At 41.2% G+C, this 22787-nt stretch overlaps 1 protein-coding gene across 4 annotated transcripts in view; it reads right to left on the minus strand.

The window, feature by feature from the left end:
• Positions 1 to 22787, minus strand: part of diaph3 (diaphanous-related formin 3) — a 326290-nt gene that overhangs the window by 264214 nt on the left and 39289 nt on the right. For all 4 annotated transcript variants that reach the window (XM_066647628.1, XM_066647626.1, XM_066647627.1 and 1 more), the window contains one exon: positions 2232 to 2362. In XM_066647628.1, the coding sequence (XP_066503725.1) occupies positions 2232 to 2362 (131 nt within the window). The remainder of the gene's footprint in view (positions 1 to 2231; positions 2363 to 22787) is intronic.

A 22787-nucleotide genomic window follows, 5' to 3' on the forward strand; every position in this document is an offset into this window, starting at 1 on the left:
TAGCAGGATAAGTCATGATCTTTTTTTGTCCTCTCTGGCAATAAACATGCAGCAGCGAGGCTCGTCAGAGCGACTGTTTGTAGGCGAAATGAAGGCGACCGCACCAGAGCGCTAATGAGAAAATGGCGCTCGAGTCTCTGTACCCAACGCCGAGCGCGTTCTCACTGTGATGCTAACAGAACTGCCAGCAGGCGTTAAGATGAGTTTAAGCAGAGGTAAGGGAAGAAGAGTTTGTTGTCTTTTTTTTTTAAGTTTAAGTCTTAGACATCTCTTCATAGCCAGAAGTCAAAGGCATTGAAATCATAGGACCATATTGTGTGCCCTCAAAAAGGAAATCGTTTGAGTCTCTTGCAAGAAGAAAAATCCTTTGAACAGAGAAGCAAGAAGCCACTTTTGGACTATTCTATAGGGAAAAGCTGAGAATGGAGGAGAGGGGGGGGATAAAGGACGATACCTTATGGTACATCTCAGTTGACGAATACCCACTGAGGCCCAAATCCATGTGCTTCGTCTGTCTCTCTGTATGCTAATGCCAGATACACACTTGGGTCATGTTTCCTATTAGAATAATCAGTCTCCAGCCGTGCTCCTCTTTCTGTCCTCCCCCACAGTGTAGTTAATGCAGCCCTTCATCAAAGTCTCATGAAAAGGGAACAATGCTCAATCTGCCATTAATGAATGGCCAACGACTGGAAGTGTCTCTCTGAAGCTCCAGCACCAAAACCCAAAAAACCTATACGCTGAGGCGATATTCAATTAGTCGAGGTGAGCTTCGTGTCTTTGCTGTAAGATGAATAAGAAACAAGGAAACTAAACGAACTCCGTCCCTAGGACACCACGGGCTTTAATCAGAAGACAAGACAGAACTAATATGGATTAATCAAACGAGCAACGGCAGCTGCGCATTGTCGTAGTAGCGCTGGAGCCGGATGACACATGCTAAAAGCAAGATTGGATTGGTTAGTGGAGTATTTTAACCTTCCAAACAAACAAGGATGTGCGGAGAGCGTGAGTAATGGCCCCACTCCGTCGTCACCACACAAGGTCGATCGTGGATCATTCCAGCGGCGACACTCACGGCCGGAACGTGCCTGAACGCCCAGAGCAGAGCTAATAGAAATCATGACATTTCATGAATTACACCAATAAAGGATGCAGAGAGGATGAAAACAGTTTACCATCACCTCTCGCTCCTTTTCTTTCTTCCATTCTCATTCTGCATCTATGGATGACGGAGGGCTTATTGGCCAACTCCAGCCTTCGAAATTGGACACGCTGCTTAGCATAGTCTGCCAAATTAACTTCAACTGAACGTAATAACTTTATCTGCACAAACACATGCGGCTCTCTCACCCTCTTTATCTGCCGGGTTCTTGTAATCAGAGTTACGGGAATGCTTTAAATGAGAAAGGACAGTGAGCAATAGGAGGAGTAAGAGAAGTGATTCAAGAGTTATATTACCTTTGTTCCACCAATTTCCATGTTGTTTTCAAGCCAAGAGAATTAACTCCTGGACTAAAGTGACCACTGGAAATTCTGTTTAACTGTAGGCTTAATTTAGGTCTAAGACACTGTCCCTAAAACTTTGGACTTAGTATGTGAGCTTATTCATTTATATTCATAATCACATATTTTACTAAAATAAGGCCACAAACAAAAACCCAGGGCCATACGAAACCCACACTGGCTAATGAGCATCTGTTTTTATTTTTTTATTTTTTTCCTGGTGCTTCAGCCCTCTCGTTCAGCCCGCTGCCCACAGCCAGAAGTATCCCAACCCTCTTTACAAACTGCTTTTAAACAAGAAATGCTCAATTAAAGAAGTGTGAATAGTGAAAAATAAACAGCTTTAATTATTCAAAATTATTTATGGCTCCCTTTTCCTTGTGGAGTATCCTGGCTCATGTCTGTGGTTCAAATATGGGCAAACAGCAGGGAAGCTTGTCACGACTGCCATCAAACAATTAAGAGGCAGGAGGCAGAACCTCCAGCATGGCGCAAATCAGAAATAAATATTAATGTCTCCCAGCATGCAGTGCTGCTGTGAGCTCACGCCACAGGAGTTAGACATTAGCCAAATGTCAAAGGTCGGGCGAGGTGGTTAGCGGGGTCAGATGAAGTGGAGAGTGCTGAGAGTGTGTGTCTGTTCGTGGGGGGGGAGGATGCATTTGCGCGTTAGATGGTTTGAAAGATGAAGAGAATGATTTAAAGAGGAAAAAGGGTGAGTGTACCTGACTGGATTACTGGTGAGGGACACTCTGAGGGAGTCCAGGCAGGCAAAGAGTTTCTCATCTGTCACTCCACTTTTCAGCTCACTGAGAAACTCTTGAGGAGATATCTGATGGCTGCTTTTTAGACTGCCCTGAGAGAGAGAGAGAGAGAGAGAGAGAGAGAGAGAGAGAGACAGCGAGAGTGACAGAGAGAGACACAGACAGACAGAGACACAGAGACAGACAGAGAGAGAGAGAGAGAGAGAGAGAGAGAGAGAGAGAGAGAGAGACAAAATGAGAATCAGACGTTGCAATTTTTTTATTAAAAATTATTTAATTTGTACGTCTCTGCTTTTGTCCACTCTGTTTACAGCAGAGACCATCTTTGTTTTATTATTATTTAATTTTCAGTAAAAACATACAGTAAACACAACTTAAAGATTTTTCAATCAGAAAAAAAAAATAGAAATATATATTTAGAGCACTGCACAAAAGCCGCAACCACAAAATAATTGTTTCAGTGTTTACCACGTCCACTCTGAGCTGAATTGTTTTTATAAAACACGACACACATTGGAACGAACATTTTTGTCCAGATCCAAAACCTCTCTTAAACGTTGGCTGAATTTCCTGCTTCAAATCGTCCAAGCAATTATTTACATTTATTGTCTCTGAGGTCAGAGAATTAAAGAATTCATTAGGAAACAACAAAGAGTATTCAAAGCCTGTAAAACGTTTAGCAGAACAGCCCTAACACTTAACAGCTCAAATAAAACAACTGTAATTCAGTTCACTGTTAAGCAATGAGACATATGGGGGAGGAAGAAAAAAGAACCAAATAAATAAATAAATAATTGACAACCATGATGATTAGGAGCTTTCTGGATTGTTTCAGATTCATACAAACGTTCTGCGTAGTTAGTGTATTAACTTTTAAAAAAAGAGTTCCATTTCTTGGTTGTTTTGTAAATGTTCTGCAGCTTGCTTTTTTTCCCCTAATTGTTGCTTTAAAAGTCTTTTCATTTCCAAACTGTTTTCCAGCACACACGCCAGATCAATTGGCTGCTGTATGCCAAATGCTAATGGAAGACTCGGCGGCTGGTAGCAAAAACAAATTAGTATTTTACTCAGGAACATTTTCTGCTGTTAATGACTAGATAAATTTTTAAATATTGGCACAACTAATCTTACATAGACATGTACCCAGAAACTGAATGATTTAGTATCAGCTAAAATACTGAAAATCTTTCCTGTTTGCCACACAGGTGCGTTCACTGTTCCACGGTCCTGGAAAACGCTTGGAATGGTAAAAGGGGTCTGAAAAATATTGTCTCTTAGTTTCTTAGGTTTCGGCACGATGAGCATTTGGAAGAAAGACGTACTGTAGTCTCTTGGTGTCTGGACAGAAGCTTTTTTTTGGTTCTGTTTTGTTGGCTTTGTAGTTTCAGCAGATTTCTTGATCTTCCGTACTGAAAGAGTGTCCAAGGCATGTTTCCGATCCAGACCGTATATCGTACAAGGATTATACAGCAAGGTTCCTGCTGTGCTTGGCCATCAGAATACACAGCAACTTGGAGTGTGCATGTTTTTTAACATGTGTTCATGTGTACAATTCACTGATATGAAATTCAGGCTACGTGATGAATTAACACACACAAGCAAAGCACGGACCCGTTGAAAATAGAACATATTTTCAGATCTGTTGCCGTGAAGGGTCTTCACAGAAAGCACTCTCAAAGGAGGAAGTCGCTTATGCATGATATACACAAGCCGATATGCATTTTTAATTCTGTAGCAGAGCATTGCTTTATCTAAAGGTGTATGTAGAGAGCAAAATTACTTTTTGTTTTCATAATTTATGGAAAATTTCTACCCATAAGACCTCCTCCTACTAGCTAGCAATATGCAAGAAAGACAGCAACATACATACAGCTGTAGCTCTACTCTTCCACATCTCTCTCTCTCTCTCTTTTACGCACCACTTCTCATTAACAGACATTTTTACAAAGTATACAGAGAAAGAGTTATTCACACTTTGTAAAGACCTTGAGGGCATTCTAAAAGCAGAAACAAAGAGACAGTAGGGAAAAGTGGGAAACGTAGTTAGGGAAAGAGAAGGAGGGGGTGGATTTCCTGAGGGGTTTGAGTAGAAGAGGACAATAAATGAATACAATTCCACTCTTCCAATCTTTCTATCCATCTAAGAACAACTGCGCATAGCTCCCCAAAGTGTTGTGCCATTCAGAACTGCTGTCTGTGGTTTTTCCAACCAAATATAATCAGAAAAGGTCTTGACTTCTAAATGCACTCTCTACAGCTCTCTACAGCGACTGAAGGGAAGAAACAGAGGAAGAAGAATCAGGAAAGTGGAAGTGGGGAGGGGGGGGGGGGCTTGTACCTTCTTAGAATCTGTCAAATTGCATTGCTTTGATTAGAAAACTTCTTCTAATACTTCATACACTGAGGGGAAAAAAGATGCTAGAAGAGAGTAAAAGAATGAAGGACCTCTATAATACACACAAGCGCCTCCTGAAGTGGTTATAATTTTGGGTAAGTGAAGAAAACACTGAAAACATGTTGGACCTCGAGGAGCATTTAGTTAAACATGAATGAGCGAGTGAAGTGTTTCCTAAATGTCTGCAATTCGTACCAAATCCTGTGTAACTGAGGGCACAGCTGAGTTAATACACATCATATCATTAGAGTAGAAGTGTTATTTGGAGCTGTAAACTTGTCATCAGTACCTAACCGGATCAATCCAAATTGTGAGGTGTCTAGAAATCCACACCCCAGTCGGGCAACCCCGCATGCCTCAGTGGAAAGTGACTTTGATTTTTACAGGTGTAACAGACAACCTAATTCACATGCACTTCCAGCACAGGTTTCTCTAGAAGCGGCCCGGATCATCAAATTAAAGGCCTCTGGGCATAAATGTTTGGTGGGTCCCTAGGTGGCTAACTTTGGTGGTCTCCAACTTTGCAAACTGCTGTGTTGGAAACATCACTGCCATAACAATTTTTTTTTACAAGTCTAGGGTTCGGTGCTAAAATCAGGATCACTGATCCTCAGTCACAGCCCAGGATTACCACTGCACAGCATATTTAAGAGGTTCCCCTACTCCAAAACCATCTCAGGAAAGTTAATTACCAAGCCCTTCGTGAGGTAAACTGAATTTTAGCGCAGGGAGAACATTAACAACATTCACTGCTGTAGTATTTCATAAACAGGTTTGAGAACTACCAGTGTAGATCAACATCTAGGTTATTATTTAGATTAGTATCCATGTCATTTCGCTTCACTTCTACACTCAGTATGTTTACTTTTCCCAAAAACCTAAGCATTTAAAACATAAACAACAAAATAAAGAACACACGGTAATATCAACAAAGCCAAATATTAGTATAAGACTAATGTTAGATGTAAACAATCTGACAGCTGACATGTTCACCACGAGGAAATATGTTCTATTAGTTTCGAAGCCAATACATTTTCCATCACAATTTTCCATCAGCAGCTGTTTAAACTTTGAGACTGCTCACAGAGGCCCCCTAGTGGTTTGGTCCCCTGTTCACACACCTATAAACGCTCATGAGATAATCCAGGTTTGCTGAGAAGCAGGTTAGACTCTTCCCCTGTCTTTTTTAGATTTTAATCTTTTTGAGAAGCAAGTTCAAATGTAGGTTCTCGCTCATGATATTTTCCAATATGACATTTGCACAGCCTGCCTGTCTAACTTCCCCCCACATTCTCCTTTCTCTTACCTTTATAATGCTTTTTCTTATTTCTTAAAAACAGGAAGAAATGGAAATGAGCTCGGTCAGCAGGAGGTGGATGCGGCCAGCCGCTCCAAGCAGGCAAGCAGGCTGCCACGCTGCAGGCCCAGCCTTTCCCATGGTGGACTGGGTTCAAGGCCGCTCCCCTAGCCGCCCCCGCCACAGGAGAACAAGGTCTTAATCACCAGGTACACGAGGTGCAGCTGCTCTCCACAAAAGAGTCACTCTCCTCCCTATTCTTCCCATCTCTCTGACTCTCGCCATACTCTCTCCCTCGCTGTCTCTCTTCCCTGCCATCTTTTTCTCTGTCATCTCTTTCACTCTTTTTTTAGCAAACAGGACTCCTTTGTCACCATAGCGACTGCTTTTGTGGCGACAAGGAGGCAAACATTTGCTTCTTTGTGCTCTTTTTTCTTGCACCCCCCTTTCTGGGTTTATTTTTCCTCCACACAATAGCAGGTGATCTTAGTACGAGAACAACCATCTATGTTCAGGACGTGCTGAGATGCTTTTTCTGTTCTGGTTTCAAACCATGTTAGCAAATGAAAGCATAAATACTGCAAGATACTGAAGGATGTTTAAAAAGATCATTCCTACTTTAGGTGAATCAGCTCCATAAAGACTTTTAACAGCAGCCATTTATGAAAATAAAAAGTCAGTATTCGTCTGCTGCCCTTAGATCTGGCTGATGACCACTGGGGTGATCATTAAGACTGATGTAACCACTGGGAACCAAACTTACACATCAGTCAGTGAAGCTCTGTTTAAACAACAAAAATCCAGCAGGACAACAGAAAAGCAAAAATATAGTGGCTTATATCATTGGTACCCAAATCTTTTCAGCCATGCCCCACTTTTTGAGATGAGAATATATATGAGCACCCCCGATTTGACATTCACATATAAATATTTTGCTTTAAGACTCCATTGACATTAACTTTCATATTTGTAATTCATACAAAACTGCAACTTCTTATTGAACAAAAAAATTAATAAATCACCTTTACGGTGGAATATTACAAGTGACATGCATGATGTATCTCATTCGTTTGCCTTGCTGCACCTCCCTTCGACAGCTCCACCACTGCTTTGAGCAGTTTTGAGGCCCTGTGTATGTACCATCACTTATAATTTAATTCATTCTATTAGTCTGTTAAAGGTTAAGCAGCAGCGATATGAAAGTGTCAAACAAATAAATACAGTGGAACATTTCCTAACTTGTGTTTATTGATAGTCAGAAAACATGTTATTTCTTACTAATTCAAGGAATAAGGTTTAAAAATGGACTAAATTTGTCAACTTTAAAGGGGCACTTTGGAAAGGACCATCCGCTCACTCCGTTATCTGTAGCTCATTTCACTGGCGCTTTTCCAACAATATGGGCATGTAAGGACACCAACGAAAGGTGTTCAAGAGCCTCTGTAACATGGAGGTAAACAGGGTAAGGACACTCACTTCGCCTGTTTTAGTTGGTGTTAGTTAACGTTAGCTTGACTCGCTAAACTCGGTGGCTCAGATTATACTCGGCTACGTAGCTGCATTACGGAGGTTTATAGTGTCGGATGAATTCGAGTTCGACTTCGATCACATTTACAAGAATAACGGTACCTCTACATTTGAGTTTAGCTTATTGCTAGGCTATTGTCATGAATAATGTTGGTTATTTAGCTAGATACTGTCATAACAGTCAGTCATAACGGTGTTTTACCGCGGCGTTGTTCAGCTGTTGTCCACCAGTGACGTCACGATCGCGTTCAAGAATTTCCGTAGCGAGCTCGGGTTTTTCCGTCAATTTCATAAAATTGTCAGTTTTAAAGCAAATTAAGCTGCTATTTTCATTTTAATTCATACTTATATCTGTCAGTAACTACAATAATGTGAAATATTCATGGAGGTCCATTAAGTGGTGCTTAGTCTGTTAAGCCGTTTCTGGTGTGTTTATCACAGAAGCCTACAGAACAACAATAAAAACATGCTTTAACAGGAAACAATAGTTTATGCAACCAACCTATTTACTTTTACCGAACATCTTTTGGGACAAATCCGTTTCATAGTTCAGCTACAGCAGTACATAACACAGCTGGTGCCACAGCCATAGCCAGCGGTAGAAAGCTATACTTTAGGCAGCATAGGAACTTCCAGTTCATAACTAAGTCATGATTCATCAATCCACATCAGTTCCTGCAGTCTTCCACCTACTCAGTAGCAGTTCGCTCTCCTCTCCTTCACCGTGCAGTGGAGCAAACAGACACCACCGCCAGCCTGAACCCCTACTGCTGCCGCGCCTAACAGAGCGGACCTCTTCTTCATTCTGGCTCAATACTGAATTTCAGAACAGGAAATTGAGCTTCCAATTCAATCGGATCTTTAGAGAAGCATGTCGTTCAACAGCACCAAAGGAATGTCAGGAGGGCCTCGTGTTCAGCAGATGCGCTCTGAGGAGAAACTCCGAAAAGCTCAGTGGTTTGTGTCGGAAATCAAAGGAGCTGAGGTAAACATCCCGGGGCATGCCCTGGGTTACAGATCAAGCTGTCTGCTTGGCGTTAAACCCCCGCAACCTGACAACAGGCCAATTAGATCCACCTTGAACAGGTTAAAATATTAATAAACCATGAAGTGGTACCTTCACAGGTAACTGTGGCATTATCCAGGTTGTGGTTGAGAGGCTATGATTTGCTCAGTGTGTTCCTCGTTGATGGACGTGAGCATTGCCGCCTCATGAGCACAGAGAGGGAATTATGCAAGGGGTTTAACAAAGGATTTAGTGTTAAAGGGATGTTATGGATTCCTAATAAGTGACATTGCTGTTTAGTTATGTAAAACCAGTCATACACATACATAAAGGGCTACATTTTTGAAAGACTTTTAATAGGTTTTTCCTTTTTCACCCTATTTGGATTTAAAATTTGCCTCAGACTTGCTTACAGATCTACATGCCCAGGAGAACAGCACACCACTATTTGGCCATCAGAGCTGCACCTTGTAACACTCTTCTAAGGATAGAGAGCGACCCCTACTGTCCAGTACCCAAAATAATACAAAATGTTGTTGCTCGGGGACTCCAGGCCAGAGAGCACACAGCACCACTGGGATTCGATAACAACAGGTCACATCACTGAACTGTACGCAGGGTTTAAATCAATGGCCCACTTGCCTTTACTTTCTATGGCACCATAGGAAAAGAAAAGAAAGCCCTTTCTTTTATTGCTCCAAATCACAGCTCGCCTTCCTCGCTTCCTCTTACCGTCCTCCGTAATGCTGCGTATAATTACATGCAAGCGGAAAATAGAAGCTAGTAAGCAAATGTCAGACATGCTTAGGGAATTGATCAGCCATTTAAAGGACAGGTCACCCATGCCTCCAAAATGTCAGAGCCTCTTCCGTCCAATCAGAGAGCAGAGCGAAAGAGGGCAAAAACATCAAATGTCCAATCAACCTGTTCTGCTTCCTGTGGTCGTGATAATTAACGACCCTTTATGCCAGAATGTCACAATGTGTTGGTCTTTCACAGCCAAACACGTCCCTGCAATGATGCTGTCATGTGATGTTAACATCATTCCCACTGTAAATGTCATGACGAGGCAGGTCTGAGGATCTTAACATGGTAGAGTGCTCAAAATGTACAGAGAGCAGACGCGGAAAAAAAAATAAATAAATAAAAAAAAAAAGCTACAGTCCTAGTATAATTTTCATGTGTGTTGTTAACGAACACATTCTCGCTGTATTTTTAGCTTCGCTCTTCAGCAATCAACTCCCTGTCCCAGGTGGGTTCAGTTAAATTGTTGGGTGTACAGCGAAATTAACAGCATAATAACTATCTTTTAATATGGACCATACATGCCCAGACATAACAGCGAAACCTCTTAACAACGTGACCATTTCTGGGCAGAATCTCCGTGGTTACCCATTTTAGACCTAGCGTGGTCAGTCAGTCACTTAGCGTGTACTGTGCTGCTCTTACACTGATCACATCTTTCACTAAATGACCAAAACAGCTAATTAAGCACCTCCACCGGAGCCAAATATCTCCCTTGGTCCTTCCAAGTAGAAGCAGCTACATCAAAACCCTTCAAAACCAGAATTTTCTAGCAGCACTGAGCAAACCATGCACCCGGGTGGTCAGTCTGCGAAAAACATGGCCGCCTGCCCAGGTCTCTTCTTGCAAACTCACTTCTGAGCGAGTAATCCCCAGGTTCACTCTTCAACTCATTACCAGCCAAATCATCATTGCCCACACTACGCTGAAACTCAGGATGCTTGCACGCTGGCTGAATGGCCAAACACGCTTTAATGATCACGGCCTCAGCTTGCACCTCCGGGAAGGCCGACACTGGCCTCAATATACCAAAAGCCTGGACTCACCGTCTAATTTGTCATTATCCAAGAGATCTTTTTGTAATGAGCTTAAATTCTGAAGTCAAATCTGGAACATTCAAAATCCAGGGGAATATAATAATAAAAAAAAAAGAGCACCTACTTATTATTATAGCTTTGTTTTCTAAATGGAGCGCAACCTGAATATTCTGCTACACTGCTCCTCCACCCTCCTGTACGCTTTTATGCCTTGTTCATAAAAAGACTACACACGAGCGCCTTCCAAATCTCAATTCGCAACAAATCAATCTTTCATCAAACTCAAACATCATCTCTACTCTTGCCAACGCAGCTTAAGCAGGCCTTTCGGGTGAATTTGCGGAGAGCGATTTAGGCCATCGTGTATTACATGCTGGTGATCCGCTGGTGGAAGAGCCACAGGGGAGCAATTCAGCAGAGTCCCAATTACAGTTCATCTCCACAGGACTAATGGATATCCAAACCCTTCATCAAAAGAGAGACGGACACTTTTGTTTATGCAAAAACAAGTCCTAAAAGCATGTCCATGTGCATGACTTGCAACACCTCTGAGAACTGCTGGGTTGTTGTGTTCAAGGTAAAACGCACTAAAGCACCCTCTCTTTTTTCATTCTGTTGATTCGTCATATTTTTGTGTGATGAATATTAAGGGTCTGCAAGGACATAAAAACAGCTCAGCGCATTGGCGTGAGGGTGTGTATCTGGGCATGTGTTATTGTGAAACATTCCACGTAGACCCTCCTCTATTTTAAGCCTTTAGTGGCCACATTAAGTGAAAGAGCTGAAGGAAAGGGAGCTAAAACAGCCCTCTTCATCAACACAAAGGCTAACCTTAATGCATAATGCAAATGAGGACAGGAGCGTTGGCGCAACTCTCCTTTCAACGTTCGGATATAATTAAGAGCTCCGGGGCCGACGATTTGGGCCCACAAGAGGATTCCGCTCTCGTTCTCTACCTCGCTCACCCTCTCTCGCTCTGTCTCCTAATGTCCTGATCGTGTGTATTAAATCACCATCTTGAGAAGGCGCTTATCACTGCCCCTACAGAGCTGGAGTGGCTTTTATCATGTCAAATCTGAGAATTATTCTGTGATCTATATTCAATTAGACGGGGGCGACTCTGAGTGAGCGGGGGAAAATAACACTCCCATTAGGCTCCGAATTTCCATTTCCAAAATAGAATCGGATGCCACCGACCTTCGTCTGTGCTAATAGAGAAGGGGAGCAAGAGAGACATGGAAAGAGAGAGGTGGAGAGCAAGAAAGGGAGAGACAGAGGAAAAGAAAATGGAAAAATTGAATGTAAGAACGAACAGGGAAACATGCTGAGAGCATGCAGCCAACCACTGTTATTACAATAATAATTATTTAATCATATGCTGCTTTTATCGCTACTAGCACTTTTTAGTTTCTACTCACCAAGTTAATCGAAGTCGCTGGTGAAAAACACCACTGTTTGAACTGAATTGATAATGAAATGCCTAAGTGAAAACTCTCACTAGCTCTCTAAACGTTCCATTCAGCTGTTAAACCAGAAAAGGTTGTGAAAATGTATATTGTCCGTGACTGTGTCATGTGGCCATATATAAAAAAATACCCCTCTTTAAACGTCTCTCTGTTCTTTATAGAGATGACACTACTCTGATCCCAGTATCAAGGTATCAACACTATCCCCCTACCAAGGTGATGTCAGCAGAAAACGAATCCAAATCCAGTCTGAAATATTATTAGCGATGTATTTCTTCCTGTGGTGTAGTAGAGGGTTGCGTACAATAGCCTAGAAGCTCAACGTAAGCTGCTTCAATTTCAAAACAGATTGGAAAATAATAAATAAACATAAAACTTTTTCAATACCAGTGCAGTTTCACATCTGATCTGGTATCAAATAAAATGACAGATAGGACACTTCATACCTGTTATAGACATCTTGACTAGGTGTTGTTCTCAGAAACCTTTTGAATTTCTTGAGAAACCTATTTCTCATTTTGTTACAGCAAACAGAAGGGTAAAAGCCACAAACAGACCATTACGAAGACGCATTTAAATTCCCTGGACTTCATCTATTCTTCACTCCTTGGCCTCTATCCTCCACTTTAGACGGATTGAGGCTGTGTGGTGTGTCAGGGCTGTGTCCATTTCCCTCATTGAACAGGCTGCAGCACAATCACACACACACACACACAGTATAGTGCTGTGCCATAGCTATACAGCACCATCTAGAGGTCATATGTGAAAGAAACATTTGCATAAAAGTTGAAAAAAAAAAAAAACAGCCACTCAGCATTGATGAAAATCAAGTCAAAAGGACAGTAGTAGAAAGAAAAACATGACCACAGAGTGTGGGATTAACACTAGAACAGGCTTAACTTAGGTTATAGGAGAAGGGTGTACACAGTCTGGAAAGAAACTGCATAAGGGAATATCAGATTATTTGATTGGACGGGTGCATTCTTCAGTGAAGGCCGCTCCAGCATTATCAGCTGGTTCCAGTGCTCGCCAATATGAAAAGAGCAGGTTTTGACACCACAAGTTCAAGCTTTGGTGGTATATAGAGAAAAATGGCAGAGAGAGGCCTTGTTTATAAGGAGTGAGCTGCCCTCTTCGTCTTCCCACAAGCACCATCTCAACATTTCTGGCCACTGCTGCACTTCACTATCATCGCCATGGAAACGGGCTGTCAAGACTATCATGTCACAAGAGCGTGTGGTACTGGAGTGGGCTCGATCATAATCCATGTGTCTGTTCACAAGCCTAGCATCTGTGTGGGTATTCTTCCTGTGGTTATGGGCTGTGTCCATTCTGTTTTTTTTTGGGTGTGTCTTCTCTCTTCTGACTGAATAATTAGCATCATTAATGACCACTGTTACCCCGGTGTATGGTGATTTAATTCCATGTATTGCCTTTCAGAAGTCAAGATCAACAGGGTTAGCCAATTGTTCAGTCAGCCCTTTTGAGTCAATAAGTCAATCAAGCGTCTATGAATAATTCTGTGAGCGCTGCTGGCCTCCAGGGTCAAGGACAGGGCCTGTGTTTTATTAAAGCCGCACAAAAACCAACAGCTGTCGTCACGCTGGATCAGCCAAAGAGCAAATAATAACCAACAAAGGCGAAGAATACGCAGCATCTCACTTCACCCTAAGGAATGGCACTTTCAGCACTGACTCAGAATTAGCTTTCACAGGATCTGGAGCCTAAGGACAAAAGGCGCTGAACTCATCCTGGACTTACAAATGGAACTTGTGCCTCCATCTGTTCGTGGTCGGAGAACAAAAACAGGGAAGAAGGCAGTTGTTTTACAGCGAAGACAGTAAACAGATACGGCCTACAGTCAAGTGCAATTAGGAGCCGTTTAGCATTCACTGTTGGCTGTGAATATGCGCTGGCGGCTAGGTATTTGTTTTACTCCCTTAATGATCGATTTGATTAATGATCAATCATTTTAATTGTGGTCTGGGCTGCAATTGGAATCTGGAAAGCATTCAGCCTCTATTTGCATCCAGCAGAAACGGAAAAGCACTGATCGATGCAGCAGTGGTCTGTTTCCTCCACATACCAGCAGTCCAACATGGAGAGAGAAAAATCACACACTCTGCACACAGCATTGCAGAGCTTCCAAAACCACTATCACTGGTGAGAACAAATGTAACAGTATAACACTGGCTTCAAACCTTTCTAGAGGAGTCACTATTTCATAAGATTTATAACAAGAGATAGATACCACTGACTGTGTTGCAACCCTCTATCATTATACAATTGCTGATGTGATCACCAGTAACGCTACAGCCATCTTCTAGGCTTTGCTCTCTCTGCAAGACGGTACACCCTCTAAAATGTACCAAAATGATGACCAACGTTTACACAAAAGCATTAACAGTGCAAAGGTGGAGTGGTTGGCTCTAGCTAGGTAACACTGTGTGATGGGAAGAACAGGGCTATAGTGTGGCACCAAGAAAACTGTAAGAAAATGAAGGATAACACACCTACCCTAAAGACAGGAAATTTGTTCTGAATTAATAACGATGAAGAAATCAGTAAGACAGCTATAATTTTCCAAAAAGATTCTAACAAAAATCTCCAATTTTACATTCAATGACTCTGTATAAATCATTGTCATCTTTAGCAAAGGTTTAAGTCTGTTTTAACTGCTTTGTCTTCTTCTAAATAAAAAAAATTAAAAGATTACATAAAACCTTTGATTTGAAGGAATAATTTGCTGTATTAACAACATTTGAGGGAGTAGTGCCCCCCTGTGGACATAGTTCAAGTTGCTAAACATGAGTCAATTACAGGCCAGGTCCATGAGGGTCCTCACATTAAAAATAATTAATCACAATAAATAGCAGGTGTACCATCATCATGACAATCAATCATGTTAATTGGGCCTGTAAAGATGTCTGTGTTTCACATCGTCCACTTGTCGTATTCACTAGATTGGAGGAAAATTAATTTAACAACTGCAAGGATGAAGCTAAATCTTGTCATGCCATTTGATTTTATTTTACCTTGGATGGAAAGAGAGGTGTATAATAAAAAAAAACCATGCATTCAAAAATAAAAGCAGAAAAAAAAACAAGGGTTTCAGACTCCTACCCACAAGCCTAATGAAAACATGAGTAGACCAGTCCAACTGTACATGAGCCTCCTGAGCCTATGTATGAACGTATCAAAACTGACACACAAAAAATAAACAACCTCACACACATCCAGCCTCTAGGAAGGGGAAAAACTGACAGTTTGTCAGGTCTTGTACGTACACACACACACACACTCACACACACACAGCTCGGCAGGCTGACAAGTTGAGATCTTTTTTGACATGTCTACTGAGAGCTCTGGCTCACCTTTCTCTGCTGTGCTAACAAGACTACGTTACCCACATACCACCCCCACCTTCCCTTTGAGATAGCCTCCAGACTCACTGAGCCATTGTATTCAGCCCCAGTGTAGGAAAAGCATGTACCTCTCACCAAATAACTCCCTACAGTGCTTCCCTGTGCAGAGCTTTTCAACCAATTACCTCTCATTGTAGTACACACGCAAGCACAAAGCGCAACGCTCAGAGACGCATGGAGATAATGCTGTAATAGCTCAGCTAGGCTCTCTTAAGGGTTAGAGCACAGCAGATAACGAGGAGCCTCTCTAAATGAGGCTATAGCCCTGTTCGGACAGGATTAAATTTACATAGATTCTTGAGGTAATTCCTTCTTTTACAGGTGCTCCTCTGTGATTTTGTTTTAGTCCAGAACAGCCATCTGTGTGTGTATTTCTTTCTCCTGCCCTGAGAAATGTACAGGTCAAATTACCTACTGTTTTTTTTTTTTACCCAAGTCAACGCACTGTACGCACACAACAAGAAAAATGTCAACTTAAGTTGGGGGAAAAATTATTTTTGGCCACTGACTCTAGCTGTACTTATTCTCCTAGTACGCGGATCCAACAGAGGCCATCGCAAAAATTGTGATGGCTTTGATTCCCATAGCTCATTTATAATGAACTGATTTTTACCCGTTGTTGTGAGCTAAATTAGTGAGGGTGGTAGTGGTGTTATGGTTTCACAACAGTGCTATAAAAGTGAACTTCACTCTGTAACCGTAGAGGGAGCGCAGGAGCAAAAAGTAGCAAATCTTATCTAGTGTTCGTTTAAAGACCAAAGCGAATAACCTTGCCTCAGATTCTACAACTATTCATATGTATTCAGAGTAGGTCAGTTTAACTGGACCTTTAATTGCAGGAGCTTTCTCCTGTTCTAATATCTGATGCAGCCCAGTACATTCATTGTCACTCCAGAGTCTCATTGTCATGCAAACCTCGATTCATTAACACACTTTCCATTACCATACCTACTGTGTAATTATGAGATAAAGAATTTATCGGAAGTGCTGAAATGCAAAATCAAAAAGGTGGGACTTTCCCCTCCTCCATTAAAGTAATTGGCTTGCAAACACTGCCTTTTGCCAGCAGCAGACTCACAGTTGAGAGTGGATGAGTGGAAAGGCTATCATGGCCTAGCAAAATCCAAGGCACAATTACTGGAATCTACTTATAACACAAAGTGTGGCAGGGAAAAGCAGACGGCGCAAACTTCAATTTCCGACCACAGACCCGGCTTTAAATTGAACAAGCAGAAAGTAAAAGTGTAAAAGTTTAGTGATATTTGCAGGCAGCCGGAGACTAGGAAATTAAAAATCACTGGTTTAAAAGGGGTCAGCACTGGAGACGAGCTTTGAACTGGTTAAGACTCTGTTCATTTCATAGCGCTGTAGATAGACTGTGTTCAAAAAGCCTTTTAGAGCAAATGGGAATTTCACATGTATCCTGCAATTATCTTCTACAAACCACGGGGAGTGGGTTATCGCTCAAAAACACTCATTTGCTGCGAAGGAACACTGATCTGTTTTAACACCTTTCTTTGAAAAAAATAAGTCACTTCCACGAAAGTGGGGAAAAACATGCGCAATTACTCAGTGACACACAAGAAGAGAAAAGATGTTTCGTAGCTTCATGAAGTAAACAGGTGTGGGGCAGCTTAAAATGTTCTAAACATGAAAAATAGATGTATAGCCAGCTCAGGTGAAACATCATACTTTTCTGAGGGGATACAGCTGCAGTTAAAAGAACGTTATTCTACTTTGTGTAACCCGGATCGTTTAAAGAGTTGGGTTATTCACAAATGGTACAAAGACCTGCGCTTATTTGCAATTCAATTAGAGGATGTCTTTTAACCAAAAAAAGAGAGAGAAATTTATTTATGTCCCCCCCCGCCTCAGTCTTCAAAGTTGTATACAGCTGGCGTACTAGCACTGGAAGGAAGGGTACGAGAAAAAATTAAAATAAAACAAGAGAGGAAGGAGGAGAAAGAAAAGCAAAAGCAAAGCAGGCACAATTAATAAATGCAGATTTGACATTAGCATAGCTGCATTTGAAAATTTGCAGGTGTGCACGTTAGTAAGCTCCTCAACGACAGAACTGAAGACTCCCTAGATGATCTCTATTCTAGCGGTTCTGCATCTCTCCCCTTTTATCACAATATCTAATTAGACTTCAAAACCACGGCCCTATACACTGAGTGTGTCAATCACGAGGTCTCAAGAGTTTGTAAAACATCCGGGCGATCAATGAGAAAGACATATATTCATTGACAGTCAAAATGACAATGCAGATGACCGTCACTCAGGGAAATATAAAAAGAAAGAATAACCACATTTTTCCCTCCTGACAGCAATTTATAAACGACCCGACTGTTCTTGATTATATTTCAGAAGCTTTCTGCAGAAACTCAACCCTTGTGGAATCAGTGCTATGCTAATCACAAGCTATGCATTAACAGGCTCAGAGTGGGATCTAAAAGGTCTCTAACACTTCCAAGTTATTCTCCGCTTCAAAGCCCGAGTCTGTATGCATGAACTAGAAAGTGAAAGCTTAAGTAAGGCAGCAGATGGCCTTCATGACTCCTAACTTTTTTTTTTTTTTCAAAGGTGTTCATATTGAACTAAAGGTGTTATGAGTTGGGAAATTAAACTTCTGTGAGCGAAGAATGATCCTGAAGATAATTAAAAGGGCAGGCTTCCTGTAAATCTTATCCTTCTGAGTTCCTGTTCTGTTGATTTAACCACAAAGACGGAATCTTATCAGTTTAACTCAGCACCCTGTCCCACTTCTTTCAAAGGGCAGTCATTAGCCCTGCGTTAACACTGAGCAATTTAGATTAAGCTATAACTTCTGAGGTTAGGTGTGTGGGATACTTAAAAGGTTCGCGTGGGTCAAAAGATCTATTATATAAATAAATTAATTAAAATGGAGAATAGGAATCTTATGCTAAACTTGTGCAGTGGGCTCAGATATTTCCATCTGTATGAATTAACCGATTACAAAACATTGCTTTTTGCCTTTTCTGCTGAGGAGCCTCCCACCATTAAAAAGAACAGATTAAAGAAGGGAAGAATCCATAATTGGGGTGATATTTAGTCCAAAGACCTTGTGGATGGTAACCATCATTATGAAAGTAACGTGAAGTCACCTTAGAACAGGGGCAGACAGGTATAAACCGTACATATAAAAATACATCTAACAATGCGGCGAGAAAATATACACATCGCATTTGCAATTCGCAATAACCCCAGTAAGCTCTGAAAGAGCAACAATTTATTTTAAATTTTACATTAATAAGAACATGCCTTTGTGGGTATGGTGAGGACTTGCTAATCTAGTGCTCTGATGTTTTCAGTCTGACATCACCCGACCTAATGTGATTAGGTGTTAGTTTAGCTGCTGCAGTGACAGCCTCTCAGCCCAACTCCAGCTTATTAAGGAACTTGTATTAATTAAGATTTTATTTTTTTATGGAGTGATGATGGCAACCTTCACTGGCTTTGGCTGTGGCTCCAGTTACCTAACTGCAACCGATCCAATTCGTCTGATTAGCTGTGTCTAACCAAAGAGATTTCAGATGGTGAACAGAACGTAAAATAATCTCCAACGTGGGCAGCCACTCAGGCCACCAGCTATAAATATTTTTTTTTTTACTGCCCAAAATATGACCAGCTCATACTTTAATGGAATATCTGCAAAAACTGCATTGCAGGCACCAACAGAAATAAAATAATATAAAGAATGGAAGGCATTCTGCAAGAGATTACTAGCAAACTTTTCAGATCAGCGAAAATGCTACCCTTCTAAGAGAAGTAAACGTATGAATACGATCATTTGTAACACTGAATAAATATTTCACTCAGTGAAAAACATTCTGTAGAGTAAACAAAAATGAGTAAAACACGATAAAGGAAAAAAATGCTTCTGAGCAAAAAACTGAATCAATATGAAAGGGGAAAAAAAAGCTATCTAACCAGTGTAGCCTAGGCTATATCTTTATTCTTCCATCTTAAACCCTTTTCTACCACCTGGCATCCAGTGACACGGCATTCAAGATGAGCTGAGGTAAGTAGGGGATAAAAAAAAAAAATAACAATATAAAAAAGGGAAGGAAAGAAGAAGTGTGTGTGCCTATACACAAATAATTGATGCCTGGTTGTGTCCTCTATAGTCAGTTTCCAAGGGAAGGATCTTTAAATATTAAATATTTTGCAGAGATGAAGAAAGAAAGATCAGCATGAGATGTACAAGCTCATATTCACAGAATAATATCAGAAAAGGGTACTAAACTGTCGCTAACGTGGTACCCTCATATCTTTGGGAGAGTATACTGCGTAGGGTATGTCTTTAAAAGCTTCAATGAATACAGTGTTGTACAGGGCACATGTACAATGCATTTTCCCTACAAACCTCGTCTTTAACTGCAGGTTTTATTTTTCTATTTAAAATCTGGAGAAAAATGTGATGAAAACATTATATATGTACAGGAGGTCCTCGGATTACGTCAGTCCTGAGTTACGATGTTTCGTGGTTACGACACATCTCCCATTTGCCGTATAAAGCCTTGTATCGACTTCAGTGGTTTTGCGTCGTAAACGTCGTAACGTGAACTTCGTGTGTGGTGTGCGCGGCGGAAGAATACACGGTTACGCGGCTCGGGACCGAGGAGGATAGGTGTTAGGATACGATAAGTGCTTACCGTGTGTTATTTACGTACATTATGTACGTATGTTCCGACTTACACCGAAAATCGGTTTACGACGCAACGTAGGAACGGATCAACGTCGTAAGTCGAGAACCCCCTGTATTTTCCTAATAGGACGTGTACAGTGTACCTTACAAAATGATTCATTTACACAACAGGACCCAAAAACCTCTGCTGTGGTCTGAAGTCACATTCATGTTGTTTACACCTCGAAGGTAAAAGTACAGTATCTTTTTTTTTCAGTAATGATTTCCAACAGGTGCAAAAGGAAAACAACTCAAAAGGGTAAAAGGGAGACAATTTCATTAATATCACTTCTTTTCTTCCTTATTTCCCCTGCTCAACATGTGCTGTTAAAGCATCCTTATTTTAGTCTGCAGTTTATTTCACACTGAATGTGAAGAAGCACAAAAGCACTTTTACAGAATCATAAAGGTGCTTGAAAAAGGGCAGGTAGATAATACTGACAACTGTTAACAATTTAGAACTTCAGTAGACAGTTTAAAAGTACCTGCTGCATTTAGTTTTCCTGACAGATGGGTATTTATGGGAGTTTCACAAATGGGGGCATATCTTGAGTCCTTGAGTTAAAGGAAGGGAAGGATAAAAAACTATAAAATAAAGTTTTAAGCTTCCAGAACACCGAGAAAATAGAAATGAAGAGTGCATCATATTGTATCATGTCTACGTGATCAAGACTGCAAAAGGACAGCAAGCCTGAAGAGTGTGTTACCATCAGTAACCCCGCGACAGATCAAGTAGCGAAGTTTCAATAATACACACGAAAAGCCCTGCTGAACTGCAGAATGTTCTTTACTGGTCACTTCACGTCGCCAGCCGGGCGAGCTTACCCTTTCCCTCCCGAAGCAGATTAGTTTTGGGGACACCCTCTGGTGCTGAGGTGGTGTAGGGTTTAGACAAGTAAATGCGATTTTGATTGCTTGGTGTCGTCCAACGGCGACCCTTCAGCGTCCTGCTGGCCAGGAGAATTAAGAGTAGAGCAGAATGACCCAGGATCCTGCCAGGCTCAGAGAAACAGACCTGAGCCTGGACTAATAATACACGCCAATCTGGCAACTGCTGGGCTTTTCATTTCTCCAGCCATGGCAATGAGAAACCCTGACTGCGACTGCTGCTTAAGATCCCGCAACTCCACTGACATTTACGCTATAGGAGTACGGAGCTGTGCCTACAATGACAAACAGGTACCGCAGTGATATGGCCTATTGTGAGAGAGAACATATGTTTGTGTGACCGTATTTACTGATGGCTTTGGTAGAACACCATAGGATATTTTCTCCTGGCATTGTATATCAAAAAGGAGCGCCGTTCACTTATCAGCAAGGCCAGGTTTCGGTGTGTCCAGTTGTGCACAAGGATTTATTTATTCTGTCTGTGCAAGGAACTTTCATAAGAGGCACAAAGACATATCAATGAACGTCAAGGCATTGTCTAGTCTTGATATACCTCAGAGTTGCACTGCAATAAGAAAAAGTCTGGCATACAGCTGGGCCACATCGGGTTTTTCTGTGTCTAGAAAGAAACTTTACGTCTTATGCTCTACCTATAAATTTAAAAATTCAGTGGAGAGAAACCACACAGCAGGCAAAACTGGAGTCAGAACATTTCACAAAACCTTAAATGACCTTCCTATGGTTGTTAAGGTGAATCAATCATGCCATGGCCAAATATTTTAGCTGCTGTATTCATGTGCAAAAATGTGATGAAAACAGGACAAGTACGACTGTAACCTCAAACCCTCACAATTAAACAAGCCCGTGGAAATTTAAAGTTAAATCACCTAGAAAGACTGATTATTTTCCTCAAAATGAGTCGTGTTCCTTTTTCAAAACATCATAATGGACTGTAGTAAAGATTCTAATTGTGCTGATGTGTGGAAAATGAGCTTCATTAGCTAACTGGACTGAGCGAAAAAAAAAAAGAGAAATCACCACCAATTAATTTCAGTGGGAGTCACACTTTTGTGCAGTGCTTTACAGTACAACAACTAATTGGAACATTGTTGTGTAAAAAGGATTGCGTGGAGGAAACCACTGACACGGTTTGGTTCGGGATACAGGAATCCTCAAAGTATGCTGTAGTTCTGTGACAAAGCACAGAAAAATACTACAAATTCACTACATATTCAGTGGCCATAACAAATTAAATAAATAAATAAAAAACCTGCAGTATAGCACTGAAAGAGCTTTCAAACTCAAGGTCTCGTCATTCTTTGACTGGAAGGCTTTGTTTGTGGGTGCTTATTTCTCTATATACCAAAGGTCTCCCTTCCAACAGAATAAAAGAAACTAACGGTCAATATTGGCTGTATGAGAACTGAAAAGGAGCAATCTTGCAAACGGAGGCCAGACTGCAGCATTCAAATTCTGTTTTATTGGCGTTACAGCAGAGATTGCAGTCAAACATTTTTCCAAACAGTTTTCCAAATCAGAAAGTGCAAGGGCTGTTCTGCTTTGTGAGAGCAATAGTACACTAGAAAATACCCAGGCCATCACGAAAAATATGCCACACAAAGTCCCACAGTCAAGTGACCAGAGGAGACACTCCAAGAGGTAGCATGTTACGCTATGTGTAGCTCACTGTATCCATCTTCATCAACGATGGCAGCTCATGCCGAGCCAAAGAGCCGGAGATGGCTTTTGGTAGGAGAATAAAATGTGATCAAAACACTGCGAAAGTAAACTTCCCGACTTAAGCAGGTACAATTTTTCCTCTACTATATTCCCATATATTTTTACATAAACAGTGGAACTGCAAAGTTTTTATGTCAAATTTTATTATTTTTCCTTACTATTTGGAATTCGCAAACCAATGCCCAAGTCTCCAATAGGAATATCATCAGTACATAAAACAGACT

The sequence above is a fragment of the Hoplias malabaricus genome, chromosome 16, assembly GCF_029633855.1.
Source record: "Hoplias malabaricus isolate fHopMal1 chromosome 16, fHopMal1.hap1, whole genome shotgun sequence".
In the NCBI taxonomy this organism is placed as follows: domain Eukaryota; kingdom Metazoa; phylum Chordata; class Actinopteri; order Characiformes; family Erythrinidae; genus Hoplias; species Hoplias malabaricus.